This window comes from Denticeps clupeoides, chromosome 1, assembly GCF_900700375.1.
Source record: "Denticeps clupeoides chromosome 1, fDenClu1.1, whole genome shotgun sequence".
NCBI classification, from domain to species: domain Eukaryota; kingdom Metazoa; phylum Chordata; class Actinopteri; order Clupeiformes; family Denticipitidae; genus Denticeps; species Denticeps clupeoides.
Genome location: NC_041707.1, coordinates 27,769,960 through 27,787,837, shown reverse-complemented (window position 1 = coordinate 27,787,837; position 17,878 = coordinate 27,769,960). Strand labels below are relative to the sequence as shown.

The window sequence follows — 17,878 nt, the reverse complement described above, 5'->3', positions numbered from 1 at the left end:
TGTGACCTGGCAGAACTGCATGTAGCACTTGTGGAAGAGTGGAACACAATCCCTCAGAACAATGCTGTCAAGCTGTCATTGCAGCAAATGGTGGAAACACCCGCTACTGACATTGTCAATTTTTATTATTTGGAGCTATCTCTGTTATTGTCTAAATATTGTCTAAATTTGGGTAATAAATAAACTAATGAAAATTGTGTTTCTTCTCAACATTATTAGTGATATCAAAGGGAAACTTTACTTATTTCATTAAAATTCAGAGCAAATAGGAAAAGCACTCATGTAAATAACAATATCCCTAACTATTGTGAGTAGTGCAAGTTACAAAATGACAATTCATTAAATAGTTTCAATTGAACATGTTAAAACATTTATGTGTAAAAGCGTAGTGATTTTGTGGTTTTGATGTGACTGGCATGCACAATAGTGTAATGCGGAAGTGAGAGAGAGAGACACTAATGACCGCATCTGTGCTACTTCTTCAGTTGAGAGGGTGCTGAGTTTTATAATTAACTGGACAGTTTTAAAACAGAAAACACTGAAGACATGATTCACATAAATATATTATATTTCAAATTTACTTTCAAATCAGGCAGTCTTCAGAAGAATTAAATCATATTCATTCTCTCGCTGCTTTTTCTAAATTTCCTATTACTTCTTATTCTAATGGCTATTCTGATTTGTTCTCATGTCCTTGTGTTTGGGTGCCTCTTACTTGTTGTTTCTTGTTATATATCTGTGATCTCCAGACAAGTGCATAGTTCTGATTTTGTATTGGACATTGTCATAGACAATGTAATTTTGAGTGAGTTAAATTATGTTTCTCCTTTAGCCTGGCCTGCTGTGCTTTCAGACTACTCAATTTTTTTGTTGTTGTTAATGGCTTTATTTAAGGGATCAGCTTCTCTATGTTCTCTGTAGGAACATGGGTCTCTTCCACAACAACGATATTTCCAAACTGATGCTTCTCCACAATGGCTCCAAGTGACTGCTCCTCTCTTTGAAGCTTCTTATACAGACTATTCCTCTCCTCTTGCATGGCTCTGCATAGCTGCTCCAGCCTCTGTGTCTTCACTGTTGATGCTTCAATTTCTTTATCCATTAGTATTTTCTGAAAACACAAAATATTTCAGGATTGTTGTCAGCCCCACCAGAACTATAAGAAATCTAAAACGTCTGCTTGGCTTGTACTCTGGCCAATAAAAAACAGCAATTACATCTGTCACCATTTCAACAAGAGCCTTATTAGTGCTTTCAAAGCGTGTTTTCCAGCCATGTGCTTCTTTTTCAAGCTTCTTCATGTTTTTAGACATCTGTAAAAAAAATTAGGTCACAATAAAATCTTTTCCAGTAAAAATGTAATCAACCTTATCAACAGAAAAATGCATATTATTTTGAGTGCCTCACCTTTTCCATGTCTTGCTTGAAGGTGGCATATACACCACTGCTCTTAGACACACTTCCTTGAAATTCCTTGAATTTCTCAGAGTAGAGAGCTAACTGTATAAAGAGAGACAGCAAGGATGATTGAGACTGAATCATGAAATGAATTCAAATTCACTATCTGTCCTGATCAATGTATTCTGAAAATATTTTGTGTTAACACATATGTGTGTGTGAGACCAGCTTAAAAGACTTGTTTTATGAATCCTTTAGGTCAATTGATTCCTGAAGCACTGCATTTTTATATTACCGGTATTTTACCAGTTACCGGTAACCGATTATTCATCAACCAGGTTTGTCTTGTGGCACATTTTAATAACAAAGTTAGCGTAACAATACACAAACTAAGAGGGCATCCCCAGAATTATTCACAATACTACTAAAACAGGCATGACCTTTTTGGTGTAGTGAACTTATATTACACAATAAATATACCCAGAAATAATTTTACTACAACAAACAACATAAATCAGGGTAGAAAGAAATACATTCAAAATTGTCACAACTGCACATTCACACCTAATGATAATAACCAGTGCAATGGCAAGATTGTCTTTTAAACCCTTAACTTGGAATCAGGTTCAAACCTATACCAACATGGACTGCAAACTTTGTAAAGCCTGAGGGAGACCCTGTTCTAAAGCTGACCTCGAGTCATAGAGGAGATGCTACAAATAATTTAGAAATGACCCTGTGGACGAGTTGAGCACTGAACCACAGAGAACTGTGAAGGACAAAGGCAACGACTTCTTCTCAATGGCATTGTAGTTTACCTGATGCTTTAGGAACGTTTTGAAAAGATACTGATGGGGTGATCAATCCCACATGCATCTTCCTGCAACAACACAGCTTCAGCTCCAAAAGCACTCGCATCCACTTCCAGTTTAAAAGGACACTGGAAGTCAGGAACAGTGAGAACATGGACTGCAAATATTTTTTTTAATGACATTTTTTTTTAATGAAAGCATTTTGACAGCCGTTTCCATCCAGGAGTTCTGCCAGAGGACACACCAGTAACCTGCCATACCCCAAAAACGGCATATCTCTGTCTTCGAAGATGGCCTAACCCAACCCTGACCCACCTCCCTGCCTAAGTAGGTCACTGTTGCCTTTTCAAACTCACATTTTCCATGTTCAAGGACAATGACACATCTTGCAGTTGCTTGAAAACAGTAGCCAACGTCTGCATGTGCTCGGACCATGTATATGAATAGATAATGATATAATCCAAGTAAGCATCACATTTTTAAACACCAGCATGCACTTTGAACATAAAACACTGAAGTAGCAGGAGCTTTACAAAAGGCATTACAGAGTACTGCAGGAAGGTGTCCGGTGTGACAAAGGCAGAGTTTTCAGCAGCTTTAGGTGTTAATGCCACTTGCCAGTAGCCACGGAGCAAGTCTAACATCAAGGTTAGATTACTGCAATGCATTACTGTCTGGATGCTCTAGTAGGTGCATGAGTAAACTCCAGCTAGTACAGAATGCTGCAGCCAGAGTTCTAACTAGAACTCGGAAATTTGACCACATCACCCCAGTCTTACAATCACTGCACTGGTTACCCATCAAATTTAGGATTGACTACAAAATCCTACTTTAGACCTATAAAGCTCGAAATGGTCTCGCCCCGCAATACCTGAGTGAACTTTTAGTTCTTTACGACCCGCCACGCCCCCTTCGATCAATGGGCTCGGGGTCAGTACTGGTACCAAAAGTACAGAAGGTTGTGGCTGGGAGCAGATCCTTCTCCTATAGAGCTCTGCAGTTGTGGAACGGCTTGCCTGTCAGTGTCCCCTATATGCTGTACTTATTGTAAGATGCAGCCCTTCTGTAGCTTTTGTATTTACACTCCTCATTCATGCACTTTACCTGTAAAAGACTATTCTTCTGTACTTCTGGCTAGATAATAACTGTTTAATTGGCTTTATACCTGTTGTGACTTTACAAAGCTGAGTGTAATTTAGGACTAATACATGAAGAAACAGCAGGTTCCTGAGTAATGCAATTCATATATAATGTGTTAGAAAACTGCAGAAGGTGTACACTTTTATAATGGTAGATTCTCACTGAACGTAAGCTGAACACTTGCAACATTAGCATATATATTACATACAGGTCCTTCTAAAAAAATGTGCATATTGTGATATTTATTATTATTAAGTTTATTATTTCCTGTAATGTACTGATAAACATTAGACTTTCATATATTTTAGATTCATTACACACAACTGAAGGTAGTTCAAGCCTCTTATTGTTTTAATATTGATGATTTTGGTATACAGCTCATGAAAACCTAAAGTTCCTATCTCAAAAAAATAGCATATCATGAAAAGGTTCTCTAAACGAGCTATTAACCTAATCATCTGAATCAACTAATTAACTCTAAACACCTGCAAAAGATTTCTGAGGCTTTTAAAAACTCCCAGCCTGGTTCATTACTCAAAACCGCATTCATGAGTAAGACTGCCAACCTGACTGCTGTTCAGAAGGACATCATTGACACCCTCAAACAAGAGGGTAATGAGAAGAGGTGACCGGACCCTGAGGAAGATTGTGGAGAAGGACCGATTCCAGACCTTGGGGACCTGCGGAAGCAGTGGACTGAGTCTGTAGTAGAAACATCCAGAGCCACCATGCACAGGCGTGTGCAGGACATGGGCTACAGGTGCCGCATTCCCCAGGTGAAGCCACTTTTGAACCAGAAACAGCGGCAGAAGCGCCTGACCTGGGCTACAGAGAAGCAGCACTGGACTGTTGCTCAGTGGTCAAATCCTTTTTTCAAGGTGCCAGAGTCTGGAGGAAGACTGGGCAGAGGGAAAAGTCCAGGGTCAAGTACCCACAGTCAGTGACGGTCTGGGGTGCCATGTCAGCTGCTGGTGTTGGTCCACTGTGTTTTATCAAGGGCAGGGTCAATGCAGCTAGCTATCAGGAGATTTTGGAGCACTTCATGCTTCCATCTGCTGAAAAGCTTTATGGAGATGAAAATTTCATTTTTCAGCACGACCTGGCACCTGCTCACAGTGCCAAAACCACTGGTAAATGGTTTACTGACCATTGTATTACTGTGCTCAATTGGCCTGCCAACTCTTCTGACCAGAACCCCATAGAGAATCTGTGGGATATTGCGAAGAGAAAGTTGAGAGACGCAAGACCCAACACTCTGGAAGAGCTTAAGGCTGCTAGCGAAGCATCCTGGTTCTCCATAACACCTCAGCAGTGCCACAGGCTGATTGCCTCCATGCCACGCCACATTGAAGCAGTCATTTCTGCAAAAGGATTCCCGACCAAGTATTGACTGCATAACTGAACATGATTATTTGAAGGTTGACCTTTTTGAGATAGGAACTTTGGGTTTTCATGAGCTGTATGCCAAAATCATCAATATTAAAACTATAAAAGGATTGAACTACCTTCAGTTGTGTGTAATGAATCTAAATATAAGTCTAATGTTTATCAGTACATTACAGGAAATGAACTTTATCACAATATGCTAATTTTTTTAGAAGGACCTGTACATAGTGCTGGAATTGTCTGATAACTAAGGAAACTGATCTAATATCATGTGACCTGTCAGGTGATGTCATTGTATCAGGAAACAGATTGGTCCATTCATAAAAATCAGTTAGGCTAGTTTTTTTCTTTGGAATGTGCTGGTGGTATCCCTGACCTCTATTCTATAGATAACTTCTGAAATGTAGTGATTACTTTTAGCAACTAAGAAGAACTTTACAAGTTTTTTTTTTTTAAGTTTAGTTTTTTTCTGAAAGCTGAGTCATTCACCTAATGACGAATTTTAAAGATTCTCTAAGGGCTGTGCTTTCTGCATTGAGTGCTCTTTGTGTAAAACTTCCAGAAGCATCTCTTATTTTCTATAAACTCCATAATGTCACAGCAAACTTTTCAAAGCCTTTTCAGTGTACTCCAGGGTGTTCAAGTTTGTAGAAGCATAACCATGATGTGTTTTAACTTTAAAACTGGCTGGTGATAAACTTAAAGAATAAAGTAAAATGTTTTCAATAATGTTTCAATACATTTTCAATAAATCTACAGCTAATTTTCTTATTTGGTTAAACTTAGCATGTTTACTGATGTCGCAGTACGAGGCAGAGATACAGTTATAATCAGAAGTTGGTATGTTCATGGATGGTTGACTAGGTAAAGGGTAGCCATAAAGGACTGTTTTTACGTATTATTTTAATGGAAAGTTGTGGGAGTGACATTGGTGTCAGCCAATCAGCGTACAGTGGCCAACTTGGGCCACATTCTTCATTCCTTTTGAAAGAGTGACACAGAGGCAGGGTTGGACAAGCACTGAAAGGGTGAATCGTTTACACGAGCAGCCGAGAGGATCCGCCATGCATTTTGTCGGCTCCTTGCCAGAGCATGTAAGGGAAGACTATGCACTCCTAATAGACCAGCTGGCTCAACGTTATGGCCAGGCAGATCCACCTAACACTGCACGTCGCCGCAGGGACGGATTACGGACCGGGCCAGTGGGGCCGCTTTGCAACGCAAAACGACAGTTTTTTTCACATTGGAGAACTTGCAATGCGTAAATCATGTGGAGAGACCTATCTTTTCCCATGGTAATAACCAGGCTGCTGAATAGAAATGGGATGATTAGCAAAAGTGCTTTGATTTAGAGCATGAATTGTATGACATTGAAATAATGTTTGTTATGGTACGATCTGGTTGTGCTACGTTGCTACCTGTCTCTATAAACAGAGATGGGTAACCTGGTGCTAACGTTAACGTGAGGTAATGGCATTAGGCTGTACTGATTATAATTTGAGATCCAACTTACTGCATCAACTTAAGCCACCTTCTTTTCACTTTTTCAGAGGTAAAAAGCGGCAAAGATTTTGTCAACATCATTCTGCTTTTACAACACGGTACACCGCACTAGTTTGGACCCACAAGTGGCATGGTGACGTAGCAACTAGCCATCCCAGACAATGCTGGCATTTTATTTTTTTTTGGAGGGGGGAGGGGCCTCGCAAACGTTTTGCCCAGGGGCCCCACGACCCATAATTCGTCCCTGCGTCGCCAGCTGATGCATTTCTACGGGGCTCAGAAATCAGGGAATACCATATGAGCTGCTGAACAAAGACCCACTCACCCTCTCAGAAGCTCAAAGACTAGTTTGAGCCACACTGGGACGGGAAGCTGATATAGGGGGACAAGTTTGTTGCATTTCCTGGGCTGATGAGAATCTCAACGAGGCCACCCCTACATTAGGGGCTATTAGCTATGCAGCCTCAGACCAGCTTAAAATGTTAATGGAAAAAGTGGAAAAATTACAAACCTGGCCAGAGATCAGATCAACGTGGTCCTACAGCAAACTGTATCCAGTGAAGAGACAAGCAAATAAATCCTGGTTCCTGACAACTGCTTTACAAGGACAAAACATAAAACAAACCAGAGGGTCACCACAGCCACCACCACCACTACAACTACAGCTTCAGGGATCTTCAAATGGACCAGTAACATCATTACGGACACGTAATCTAGACCATGACACTGAATACATCCTGGACTTCTCCAACCCTACAGCTGTAGGACTCATTATATCATATCCAACCCTGCACTGACACCATTTGCAGGCTCACTCTACCCTGGAAGGGGGTCCCTCTCTGTATCACTCCTTCCCAAGGTTTCTTCCTTTCCTTTTTTCTCTCTCCTAGAGTTTTTTTTGTGTGGAGTTTTTCCTTGTGTGCAGAAGGGTCAAGTGTGGGGGGTGTCAACTGTAGGGCCTGTCAAAGCCCATTGAGACATACTGTATGTGATTTTGGGCTATATAAGAAATAAATGTTGTTGTTGTTGTTGTTGTATTGAAAACAAAAACGAACTGTGCCCCACTCCAGCAATTGCAGTGAACAGAACTACTAGTGAGGGGCCGAGCCTGCAGATTCGAGTTAAGGTAATTGACCTGCCACTGATGTGTGTCATTGATACTGGAGCCGGAGATAATGTAATGTCCTCTGAAGTGTTTGATCAGGTCCAATTAAAAAGTCAAAATAGCACAAAGAGTTAATCTGCAAAACTGCAGAGTCAGGTAACGCAATGGGCATTTCATCAGGTTACGATGTGACATTTCAATTTGGAAACAAGAACATAGTTTTGTACATAGTGCCGATCCAAGACCCACTGCTTATTGGCCTAGATTTCATGCTCGGAGCAGATATTACTATATATAAGGGACTTAAGAGTTTTCATTGGGAGTGAACCTGTTCCCGTTTGGAAGTTACACTGTCAAGAGTGCTACTAATAAAATCCTCAGTTCTCCACCACAGAGCGAATGCAATGTATGGGGGCTTGTTGAGCATCCGAGGCCTTGGGTGACTGCTAACCTTGAGCCCACCGGCTTAGCAGATGGGCTTTCTTCAGGAAGTGTTCTGGTGGAAATGAACGAAAGGGTGCCTATCCGTCTATGCAGCATGTCCCCTGTAAGTGTCTACATGTCTCGTGGTACCTGTTTGGGAATATTGGCACACCCACCCCCACTGATACAAAATACAAAATTTAAATGTTGTGGAACAATTCAGTCATCGCAAACATCCACACATCTTCCACTGCACCAGATTGCAAGTCACAGGATGCCCTTGACCTGCCTGCCCACATCCAAGAGCTATACATAACAGCTAGCAATGGCCTCAGTGAACTCTCCTTTTACTCTCCTTTTGAAATATCAGAAAATCTTTGCAGCTAATGATGGAGACCCAGGATATTTCAATGTTGTTTCTCATCACATAAATACAGTAAACGCACAGCCAGTCAGATAGCAGCCATGACGCACACCACTTGGATATTAAGAAAAGGAGGCAAACCATCTGCAAAATTTTACACTCTGGTGTAGTTATTCCCTCACCATCCCCAGTTGTATTTGTCTGTAAGAAGGATGGTGGCGTAAGTGGTCGCCAATTAAACAACCTAACCCTGAAAGATGCATATCCACAAAAAATAATAAAATCGAAAAATGCTTAGACACCTTGGAAGAGGCCACTGTTTTCTCCACACTTGATTTGCAGAGTGGATAATGGCAGATCGAGGTGCATGAAAAGGAGAGGTGCAAAACTGCTTTTGTAACCAAATATGGACTTTACGAGTATACAAGAATGCAGTTCAGACTGTATAATGCCCTGAGTACGTTTCAGAGGGCTATGGAGTTTGTACTTTAAGGGCTGCAGTGGCAGAGTTTGCTTATTTACCTAGACCAGTGTGGGTTGAAGCCATCAAAGTGTCATCTTCTGAAAAATTTATGCACAGGGGATCGGTCCAAACCCAAAACTCATCCAAGATGTTGCGGACTGAAAACCACCAAATAATCAGCAACAACTTTAAGTATTCCTGGGCCTCTGCAATTACTACAGGCGCTTTTGAAGAGCTGAAGTGCTGTCTGACAACTGCCCCTGTGCTCACTTACCCCTGTTTTGTCACAGATCCTACATGGAGAGGAAAAGGTCATTGCATATGCCAGCTCCCACCTGCAAAGTGCCCAGCAACGTTATTGTGTACCAAGACGCGAGCTGCTTGCAGTGGTCAGATTTACAAGACAATTCAAACATTACTTAATGGGCTGTCATTTCCTCCTGCAAACAGATCACAGCAGCTTGTCTTGGATGTTCCATTTTAAATTTCAAGGAAGTAACTCAATTCCCATGCGACTACTATACAACCCCATATTACCCATGCTCAAACCTACAAATGATTTCGTGTTATCTGCATGGCAGATTTCCAAGGTGCAAACCACTTTTAAAAGAACATTAATTCTACTGTCTACCAAAAAATCCTAAAGGAGAATGTCCGGCCAGTGTATAATATGTGACAATCACTTCACTTTACTTTATCTGTTCGTCAACTCAAGCTGAAGCGATCTTGGGTGCTGCAGCAGGACAATGACTTTGGAGTGGCCTAGTCAAATTCCTGACCTGAATCCTATTGAGATGTTGTGGCATGACATTAAAAAAGGCGGTTCATGTTAGAAACCTCTCAAATAAACCTGAATTACAACAATTCTGCAAAGATGAGTGGGCCAAAATTTCTCCAGAGTGCTGTAAAAGACTCATTGCAAGTCATCGCAAAGGCTTGATTGCAGTTATTGCTGCTAAGGGTGGCCCAACCAGTTATTAGGTTCAGGGGGCAATTACTTTTTCACACAGGGCCATGTAGGTTTGGATTTTTTTTTTCTCCCTAAATAATAAAAACCATTTAAAAACTGCATTTTGTGTTTATCTTTGACTAATAGTTAAATGTGTTTGATGATCAGAAACATTTTGTGTGACAAACATGCAAAAGAATCATGAAGCGGGAAAATAGTTTTGCACACCACTGTACCTACCATGGGGCAGGTGTTGTTTGTTTATTTATTTATTTACTTACTTACTTACTTACTTACTTACTTACTTACTTACTTATTTATTTGGCTATGTTTGTCTTCCTTGTTTTTTGTTCCTGTTGTGGTTTTGTATTTGTCCTGGTCATCCTGAGCATATTTCTGAAGTGAGGTGCTGCTGCAGGGGTAAGACGCCTGAACCAGTGTGACAATACCTTTTTTTCTGGATATTGTTTTGGCTAGTTTTTTTTCTTTGGAATGTACTGGTGGTATCCCTGACCTCTATTCTATACATAACTTTGCAACTAATATTGTGATTAATATCACAGTTATTAATATAATGTTCAACTTTTAAAATCTTCAGTTACAACTGCTGTACTTTACCTCTGCTTTCATATCGGTTTCAGCTTCTTTCAGTAGTTTTACTGTCAGCTTTGCCTCTGCAGCCTGCTTCAGTAGCTAAAGACAGAAGAAAACTATAAAAACATAACATACTAAAGACAGAAATAAAAATACAAATTCTTTTTGCATTGCTTCTATACACTTTGTGCATATCATCACAATCTAACATGTAAATCTAAACATAATTATCACAGTAAAATGTCCTTTCCCTTCCATACAGAATTTACACACTCACATGTTCTTTCTCAGCTTTGTGTTTCTCCTCTACATCTTTTAGCAGTAGGTTGGCCTGAGCAAGTTTTGTCTCCATGAGTTTCTGCTGTAGGTCCCGATGTTTAAAAACTTTCTCAAGGTTCTGTACAAAGACAAAACGAGAATGAACTAAACTATTTGGAATGTATTCAGTATAATTTACAACAACAATGATTTACAATCATTGATTATGCAGCAACAGGTACAGATGTACAGATAATTTCTTCAAATGGATTTATACATTTCTAAAATCTATTTTATTTAAGAAATTAATAATTGGTAACAGAGCTATAGATAGTGAGTTTAATATGTATTTAGGAAAATTACAGCCCACACTGAAATGTGACTTCCAGGGGCCAATGGGCTCGCACATTGGGTGTGTATGAGTACTGAGCACTCCCAGCTGCCACTCATTAGGCACCTAGTCATCAGGGCCTGTTAAAAGAATGCATGCACAATCACATGTTGTTTGTGCATTGACAGGGACAGCGTTACTCTGTTTACACCTTTTTGTGTTTCCTGATGGCAAGTCACACAGTGGCAGTTTTTTTTTTTTGTTTCTTTATTTTTATCTTATTTTATTTTCTGTTCTGGGTCAATAAACATAATTTAATTTCAACATATCGAGCTTCAGCACCTCATCATTCATTCACCCCATACCGTTATAGAAAAAAGTACTTTTGTTTTTATATAAAAGTGTGTCGTCTGAATGAGCATTTGCTGGCCTTTTGGCACCCTTGTGATACCTCTTGCTTGCTTGTGGGAGGCCGAGGCTTGATAAAGGTACAAGCAGGGTGTTTTTTAAAGATAAATCATAAAATGCCACACCATCCTCCTGCCACAATTGCAGCGGGGCTGAGGGTAGCATCCTGAATCAGGAGCTGGAAGACCATTTTTTTGTGTGTCTCTTATTTGTTTGTGTGTCACTCCTCAACCCTTCTTCTTGTCCAGAAGTTGGAGTTCCCAGAGATTAATCAGGCCCAGGTAGGAATTACCCTGACAGTGCTGCACCAGCCCAGTGGTGGGATGGCTAGTCCTCCTTTTCCAGCCAGGAAGGCGCTTAACCAAAACTCATTTTGGGGGTGCACAATATAGGTTAGGGGCTCCAGCTCTGAGGCCAGAAAGTGGAGGGGCTCCACTTCTCCCTGTGCCTGTTTTGGGAGCTTTGGGGGTTGCGGCCATTGGAGGCGGGGTCAAGACTAGCCAGGTGATGAGTTGACAGCTGTGTTGAGTCCTGATTACCACAGGTACTGTTGATTAGAACCCCCTGAACCAGTTGTTTTCTCATGAGCAAACACATAAAGCATTTTAATGTTTTTTTTTACTCATTTCACTTCTGGAATGCAGTTCCTTCAAGTGGACTTTTTTATGAATTGAAAATTATAAATATTACTCTAACTATTAAGAAACATTTCTGTGTGGTTTGGTTTTATATTTACAGCATTTATCAGATGCCCTTATCCAGAGCGACTTACAATCAGTAGTTAAAGGGACAGTTCCCCTGGAGCAACTTAGGGTTAAGTGCCTTGCTCTGGGACACAATGGTAGTAAGTGGGATTTGAAACTGGGTCTTCTGGTTCATAGGCGATTGTGTTACCCACTAGGCTACTACCACCCCACCACCTGGTTCTGCATTCCAGCCAGAGTTTGACGTTCATACATGTTCCTGATTCCCTGATTGTGTGCTTCTGTTGTTATGTGTATAAATGTGTCCTCATTGTGTCTAGTCCTCATCCAGTAATTGTATTTTACCTCGTTCTGTGTGTAGATGTCTATGTGCACTGTTTTTTTTTTTTTTTTTTGCACTGCTGTAAGTCAGCAATTGCATCTTTCTTCACTCCCCTGATGAATCCGTGACAAGACTATTTTTTTTATACAGCCGACTAAGCACCAGGTCTGGCTTGTTTTGACTAGTGCTTTCTGCCCCCAGAGAACATAGCCAGTGTACAGTCCCCTTCATATTTTTATGTTCCCTGGCAGGATTGCACACACTCCACAACAATGTGGAAAGTGTGCATGGCTGTGGTATATAGCAGGATACAGTCCACAATGGGGTCAATGATGCCTGCCCCTGTGTTACTGGATGGGGTTGTGCCTGCTCCATTGGGGGTGTAGATGCCTGCAGGGTCTTGGTGCTCACCATAGACCAAAGTGGGATTGAGGATGCCCACCTCTCTGTGTTCATGTTCCTGGTGGTGCCTGAAGTGTGGAGTCGCATTCTGGACAAAGGTTTTCAGACCTATGGCAGGAGTGGTGGACTGATGCGTTTTTAAGCCCAAATGTTTTGTATGGAAGATTTTTAAGCTAAACAAATTCTAATGTTAATTCATTTGGCAATGCAATATTAAATTTGAGCATATCATTTTCATATTACATGTTGCAATTGGCAATTCAATGTGCAAAGTGATGATTGAATCCTTAGTTCATTTCAAAGTATTTTGAAGAGGCTAAACGGGCTTCTCCAACTTGCATTTGCATGTTTTGTGCGAGTGTAGCGATTACACATGGACTTGGCATAGATAGTGAAGGCCCGCCTTGAGTAGTCTGACAGTTGGGAATTGCTTTCTATCTCTCAGACGTTTTTCTTTTATTATCTGTTAACAGAGTTGGGGAATAACGGAATACATGTACTGGCGTTACGTATTTAGAATTCAAAATATGAGTAACTGTATTTCGTTACAGTTACCATTTAAATGAGTGATAATCAGAATACAGTTACTTTGTTGAGTGCAAGGAGCGCTGCCCGGCGTGCGCAAAAGCCATCTGCCTGTTCTAGAGCAAGCACAAGTGTGCTTAATAGTGCGCGTAGTACTGCGCGTAATAGTGTCAAAACGTTTCCGCAAAAGTTCCATTTTCTCCAAGTACAGTATGAGTGCGAGGAATAATTAATTCAAGCATTTTCTAATCATGTCATTAGTCATTCAAAGTTTCGATTCTATGTGTGTTTTTTGTTTTTTTACCGGTTGCTGTGACGTGGAGAGTTTCACTCTTAAGTCAACAGGGAGCAGCAACATGCTTTTTGTCCTAGGGTCATTGAAAATGCTGATTTTTTTTCTATTTTATTTTACTTTTTATTTTAAATAAGTCATGGAATATATTGGTGACCATAACAGTAAATACTTTTCAATGGCATATTTTATGTTTGTCTAATATTCTTCCACTTTTCAGCTTTATAAATAAAGAAATGGTTAAGGAAAAATGGCTTTTTATTACCTGTGATTGCTACATTCATGTAGTTGTAAAAAGCATGACAATATATTAAGTAATCCAAAGTATTCAGAATACGTTACTCATATTAAGTAACTTAACGGAATATGTTACAAACTACATTTTGGGGCATGTATTCTGTAATCTGTAGTGGAATACATTTTAAAAGTAACCTTCCCAACACTCTCTGTTAACATCTGTCAATATTAACACCTGGCAAGTTGTTCCCAATTCAGAAGTCACAATTGTATCTGCGTTGAGGTTACCAAAATGATTTGTAAACACACCCAATAAAAAATCAAAACTATGCATAATCATGTCTATAGAATAGAGTTGTAAATCCTGGCACTCAATTTATGTCAGGCTTGGGTCAGTCAGCCACATGATCTTAATGTCATGGCTGTGGTGCAAGTGGTAGCTCTGCGGGGAGAAACAATGAAGATGGCAGGAGCTGTCGGGATAGACAAAATTTTTATGCAGTTGCGCGATCTGATGCAAAGTAAAATTCATGTTGGTATTGGTGATACTGATCCGATGCTTTATACAAAAACTAAGTGTATTTGTACAATTTAAATTAAAAGGGGGGCTTCATGGTTGGACCTTGGACATTGAATTGCCATTTGGATTTATGTGATTAAAATCTTCCATAGGTTTGGGACTGGGAGTTGATAGACTGACACTGCACACAGTACTTTGATTCAATGTGTGCTGCATTTAGAGTTTTGTTTGTTTCCAGCCAGTTTTGGTAATTAAATAGCACTCTATTTCCCTATGTCATGCATATGTGCCTTCTCATTCACCCGATGCACCATTACAACCTACTATCGTTAACTTCAGTTTAATAAAACTTGTTTTCTGATGTCACCTGACATCACAAATGCTGAAATGTAACATATTGATGCAGTCAACATGTGTGCTGTACCTTGTGGCAAATAACGTAACACTAAATTTATTAATTAAATAATTAATTGAAGAATAAATTGTCATTATAAAGTTTTTGTTATTTTCTTTTTTGTGGTCATTTCAGAAACATGCCCTTACATGTTCTTACATGTAGAGAGATTACAATTGCTTTTATGGAATAATTTTATTTAATAAATATTCAGTTATTTTAGATAAACTGACCACTAACATTTTAGGCAATTAAGCAACATATAATATGTTTATTTGGTTGAATGTGGTAATTTAATGTATGCTTTAATTAAAACTTTAAAATTTGTGTTTCTTTTAGAGTCTCCGTCTCAGATGAAAAAGCTATTAATCAGAAGAATGAGAAAATATAGTACAATTGCCAATCCTACAGATTGTGATCTGAAATAATTTTATGTATTTAGGCAAAATTACAGCACACACTAAAATGTGATTCAGGAGCCACTGGGCTCACACAGCAGGTGCCTGTGCACCACAGAAAACTTGCTGCTGTGTCTACATTATGAATCCATACCGCCTCTCTGTGGTCATACTGAGTGATTAAGCTCTTGAGTTTCTCAGCCAGGTCAATGTTCTCCTTGCAGAGTGTAGTGTTGCGTGAGGAGTGTTCTTCAATCTGTACTTGGATGTCAGCAAGTGTATTCTGGAAACGTGTGGTAATCGCCTTCCTCTTGAGGTCCTCCTCTCTACACTGCTGCAGAGTCTCCTCCTATTTCATGAATAGAGTAGAAACGTGAATGAATATGGAGGACAAAGGTAAAACATCATATTTTAAGCAGCAAACTTACTTTGAGGGCCTTGTTGTGCCTCTGAAGTTCTCTGCAGAGGCCCTCTAGTTTGTTACGCGCAAGTACAGCACGACTGTGCTCAGCTTGAAGTTGGTCCTTCTCCTTAATCGCATGCAGCAGTTTTCTCTCTAGGGTGTGGATCTGTTTCTGCTCTCCGTGGTAATTCTCCATCTTCGCAGATGAAACAAAGTTAGCAGACACACAGGTTTAGTTAACAAGTGTGTTATATACTGAATGTAGGGTAAAGAGGCATTCTATTATATAATCCATTGCAAACTATTAATACCAACATTATTAGCATGTTATCTTTTTTCAGATCATCATCGCTTCACTTTTCTTTTATTATGGATTTTGTAAAGATACCCACCAGCTCTGTGTGTTTCTTAACAAGGACCTCTAACTTTTCCTCTGTTGTTTTAAGTTTGTTTAGACTCTGCATTATAAGCATTGCCTCTTTATCTGAAAGACCAGAGAATATGTAAATAAGAAAGTTTCTAAACGTTTCAACACAAACTATATTTTGTGTAGCCATTGAAGAGCTGACCATCAGATGGCCTTTCACATTTTCATTTGTACAGTGCACAAACTTTATAATAGTATCTATATATTTATTGAGAACAAAAGCATTCATGTCTTACAACCTACCATGTATTTTTGTCAGTTTCTTGTCCAATTTATGATCCTTAGCACCTCCAGTGTCATTTACAGTTCTGGTCTTTCCAGCTAGTTCCCGTACTGAGTCTTCCTCCATATTTTCAGAACTCATTGGGGACTCCACAGAAGGCTCTAAACTGTGGAAGGTCCTGACTACATCTTCAAGCTGCTGGCCGAGATTGTCAGTGACATCTACTGGATTCTCTGCATGGAGAGGCTGATCACTTTTTGGCAAGCTGGTATCCATTAGGCAGATTTCTGTTTAGAGATTGTTCGGAAAGCCAAAAATGGAATGTTCTAATGTCAGTATTCTCAAACAGTACTGGCAAGATGTGGCAGCACCAGAACACAGACAAGGACTGTCGCCACAAATACAAGCTGCAAGACATGGGACAAGCAGACATATGACAACACAAACGCTGTTGCAGGAATTCCTTTTAAAGGAGGGGAAACAGGTGTAGGGAATCAAGAAGCGCGTGACCTGTACTCAGTGCCCTAGGACTGGTAAACGCTCCCAGCTGAAGCCGGACATTGGAGGAGACGTCATAACACAAGACAAATGTAGACATCTAGAATTCAGGCTATCTATACTCAAGAAACGCAAATAACATAAGTAGTTTACATTTAAATATCTTATTAGTTTGATAATATGCAGGGGAGATTCACTCAACAAGAAAACAAATAAAAATTAATACAAATCCAAAACACAGCCACAGTTGCAACACAGTAATTGTTGCTTACCTATGTGAAAGATTCAAACCTGTAGAGAATAAACATATGGCTTTAATGAAAACAAAGGGAATCGCCCTAATTTCGAGTCCCAGTCATGGCCAGTTAAATAACCACTATGACGTTAACAGTAGTAAATTCCTTTTTTATCTGATGCAATAAATTCATTGGATAAAAATAGGCACAGGTTCAATTCCCGCTTACTACCATTGTGTCCCTCAGCAGGACACATAACCATGAATTGCTCCAAGAATCAAAAGCTGCTTCAGTAGTTTCCCTGTAACTACTGAATGTAACTTGCTCTGGACAAGGGTGTCTACTTAATGCCATAAATTTTAATCCAATTAAACTTGTATTTGCACCTGTCTATGCACAGCAAGAACACTCCACACAATAAACCTTGATAAAACTGGCGATAACCCAAGGTAATATCTATTGATGTTACAAACATTTTAAGAAATTTCTTATTTTTCTGTTTATATATTTTATTTGGTTTATTTTGCTACATTTTGACTGCAACCCCTACCCCCAACCCCAACATACAGTCAGTAATCATTAATCACTGGCATGTCACATGGCAGCTGTGCAGTGCCTGATTTCTATTCTGGGACCTTCTTAAAATGGTCAAGTATTCTGGTAACAATTCTGGTGCAATTCTTTAATACAGCAGTTAGTGATAGTAATTTTACTTATCAGCCACAGAATGTTACATATTTCTTTTCCAATATTTAGCATTTTACTTGCAAATCTAATTTATTCATAAATAAATAATAATAGAATGAATAAATAGCACATATATATATGACAAACAGAATGATAAGTAAAATTTAAACAACTACCTAGGCAAAGTTAATCAATGTTCACAAGGAACAGTGAGTACAGCTACTTACCACTAGCTGCTCTGAGTGTAAGAGAAGACTGAAAAGGTAGGGCTACGATTCTCACTGTTAAATACCGCCCCCACAGATACTCACACTCACTCACACACACAGTTGTAAGGAAGGGGTTTCAGAAAACTTCACTCACATATTAATTCAAAGGTGCAATTTTTTGTAGATTAAAGCTATAAGCTAACATTGTGCTTTTATAATACAAATATCTAACTTAGTCTTCCTGCTAATGTGTGGATACAGTATGAA

The 17,878-nt window shown here is 39.6% G+C and overlaps 1 protein-coding gene across 2 annotated transcripts; it reads right to left on the bottom strand.

The window, feature by feature from the left end:
* Positions 1 to 550: 550 nt before the first annotated feature.
* txlnbb (taxilin beta b) lies at positions 551 to 17,671 on the bottom strand. Of its 2 annotated transcripts, XM_028984261.1 has the most exons (11): positions 17,630 to 17,671; positions 16,752 to 16,770; positions 16,002 to 16,268; positions 15,724 to 15,815; positions 15,357 to 15,527; positions 15,083 to 15,277; positions 10,415 to 10,534; positions 10,162 to 10,236; positions 1,408 to 1,500; positions 1,218 to 1,313; positions 551 to 1,111 (listed from the first exon to the last, which is right to left on the bottom strand). In XM_028984261.1, the coding sequence occupies exons 3-11, from the start codon at positions 16,255 to 16,257 to the stop codon at positions 890 to 892; spliced, it is 1,320 nt and encodes a 439-aa protein (XP_028840094.1). In that variant the 5' UTR covers positions 16,258 to 16,268; positions 16,752 to 16,770; positions 17,630 to 17,671; the 3' UTR covers positions 551 to 889. The 2 variants fall into 2 exon arrangements, with proteins under 2 accessions (XP_028840094.1, XP_028840085.1); XM_028984252.1 differs by lacking the exons at positions 16,752 to 16,770; positions 17,630 to 17,671 and adding an exon at positions 16,492 to 16,605.
* Between the last annotated feature and the right edge of the window lie 207 nt (positions 17,672 to 17,878).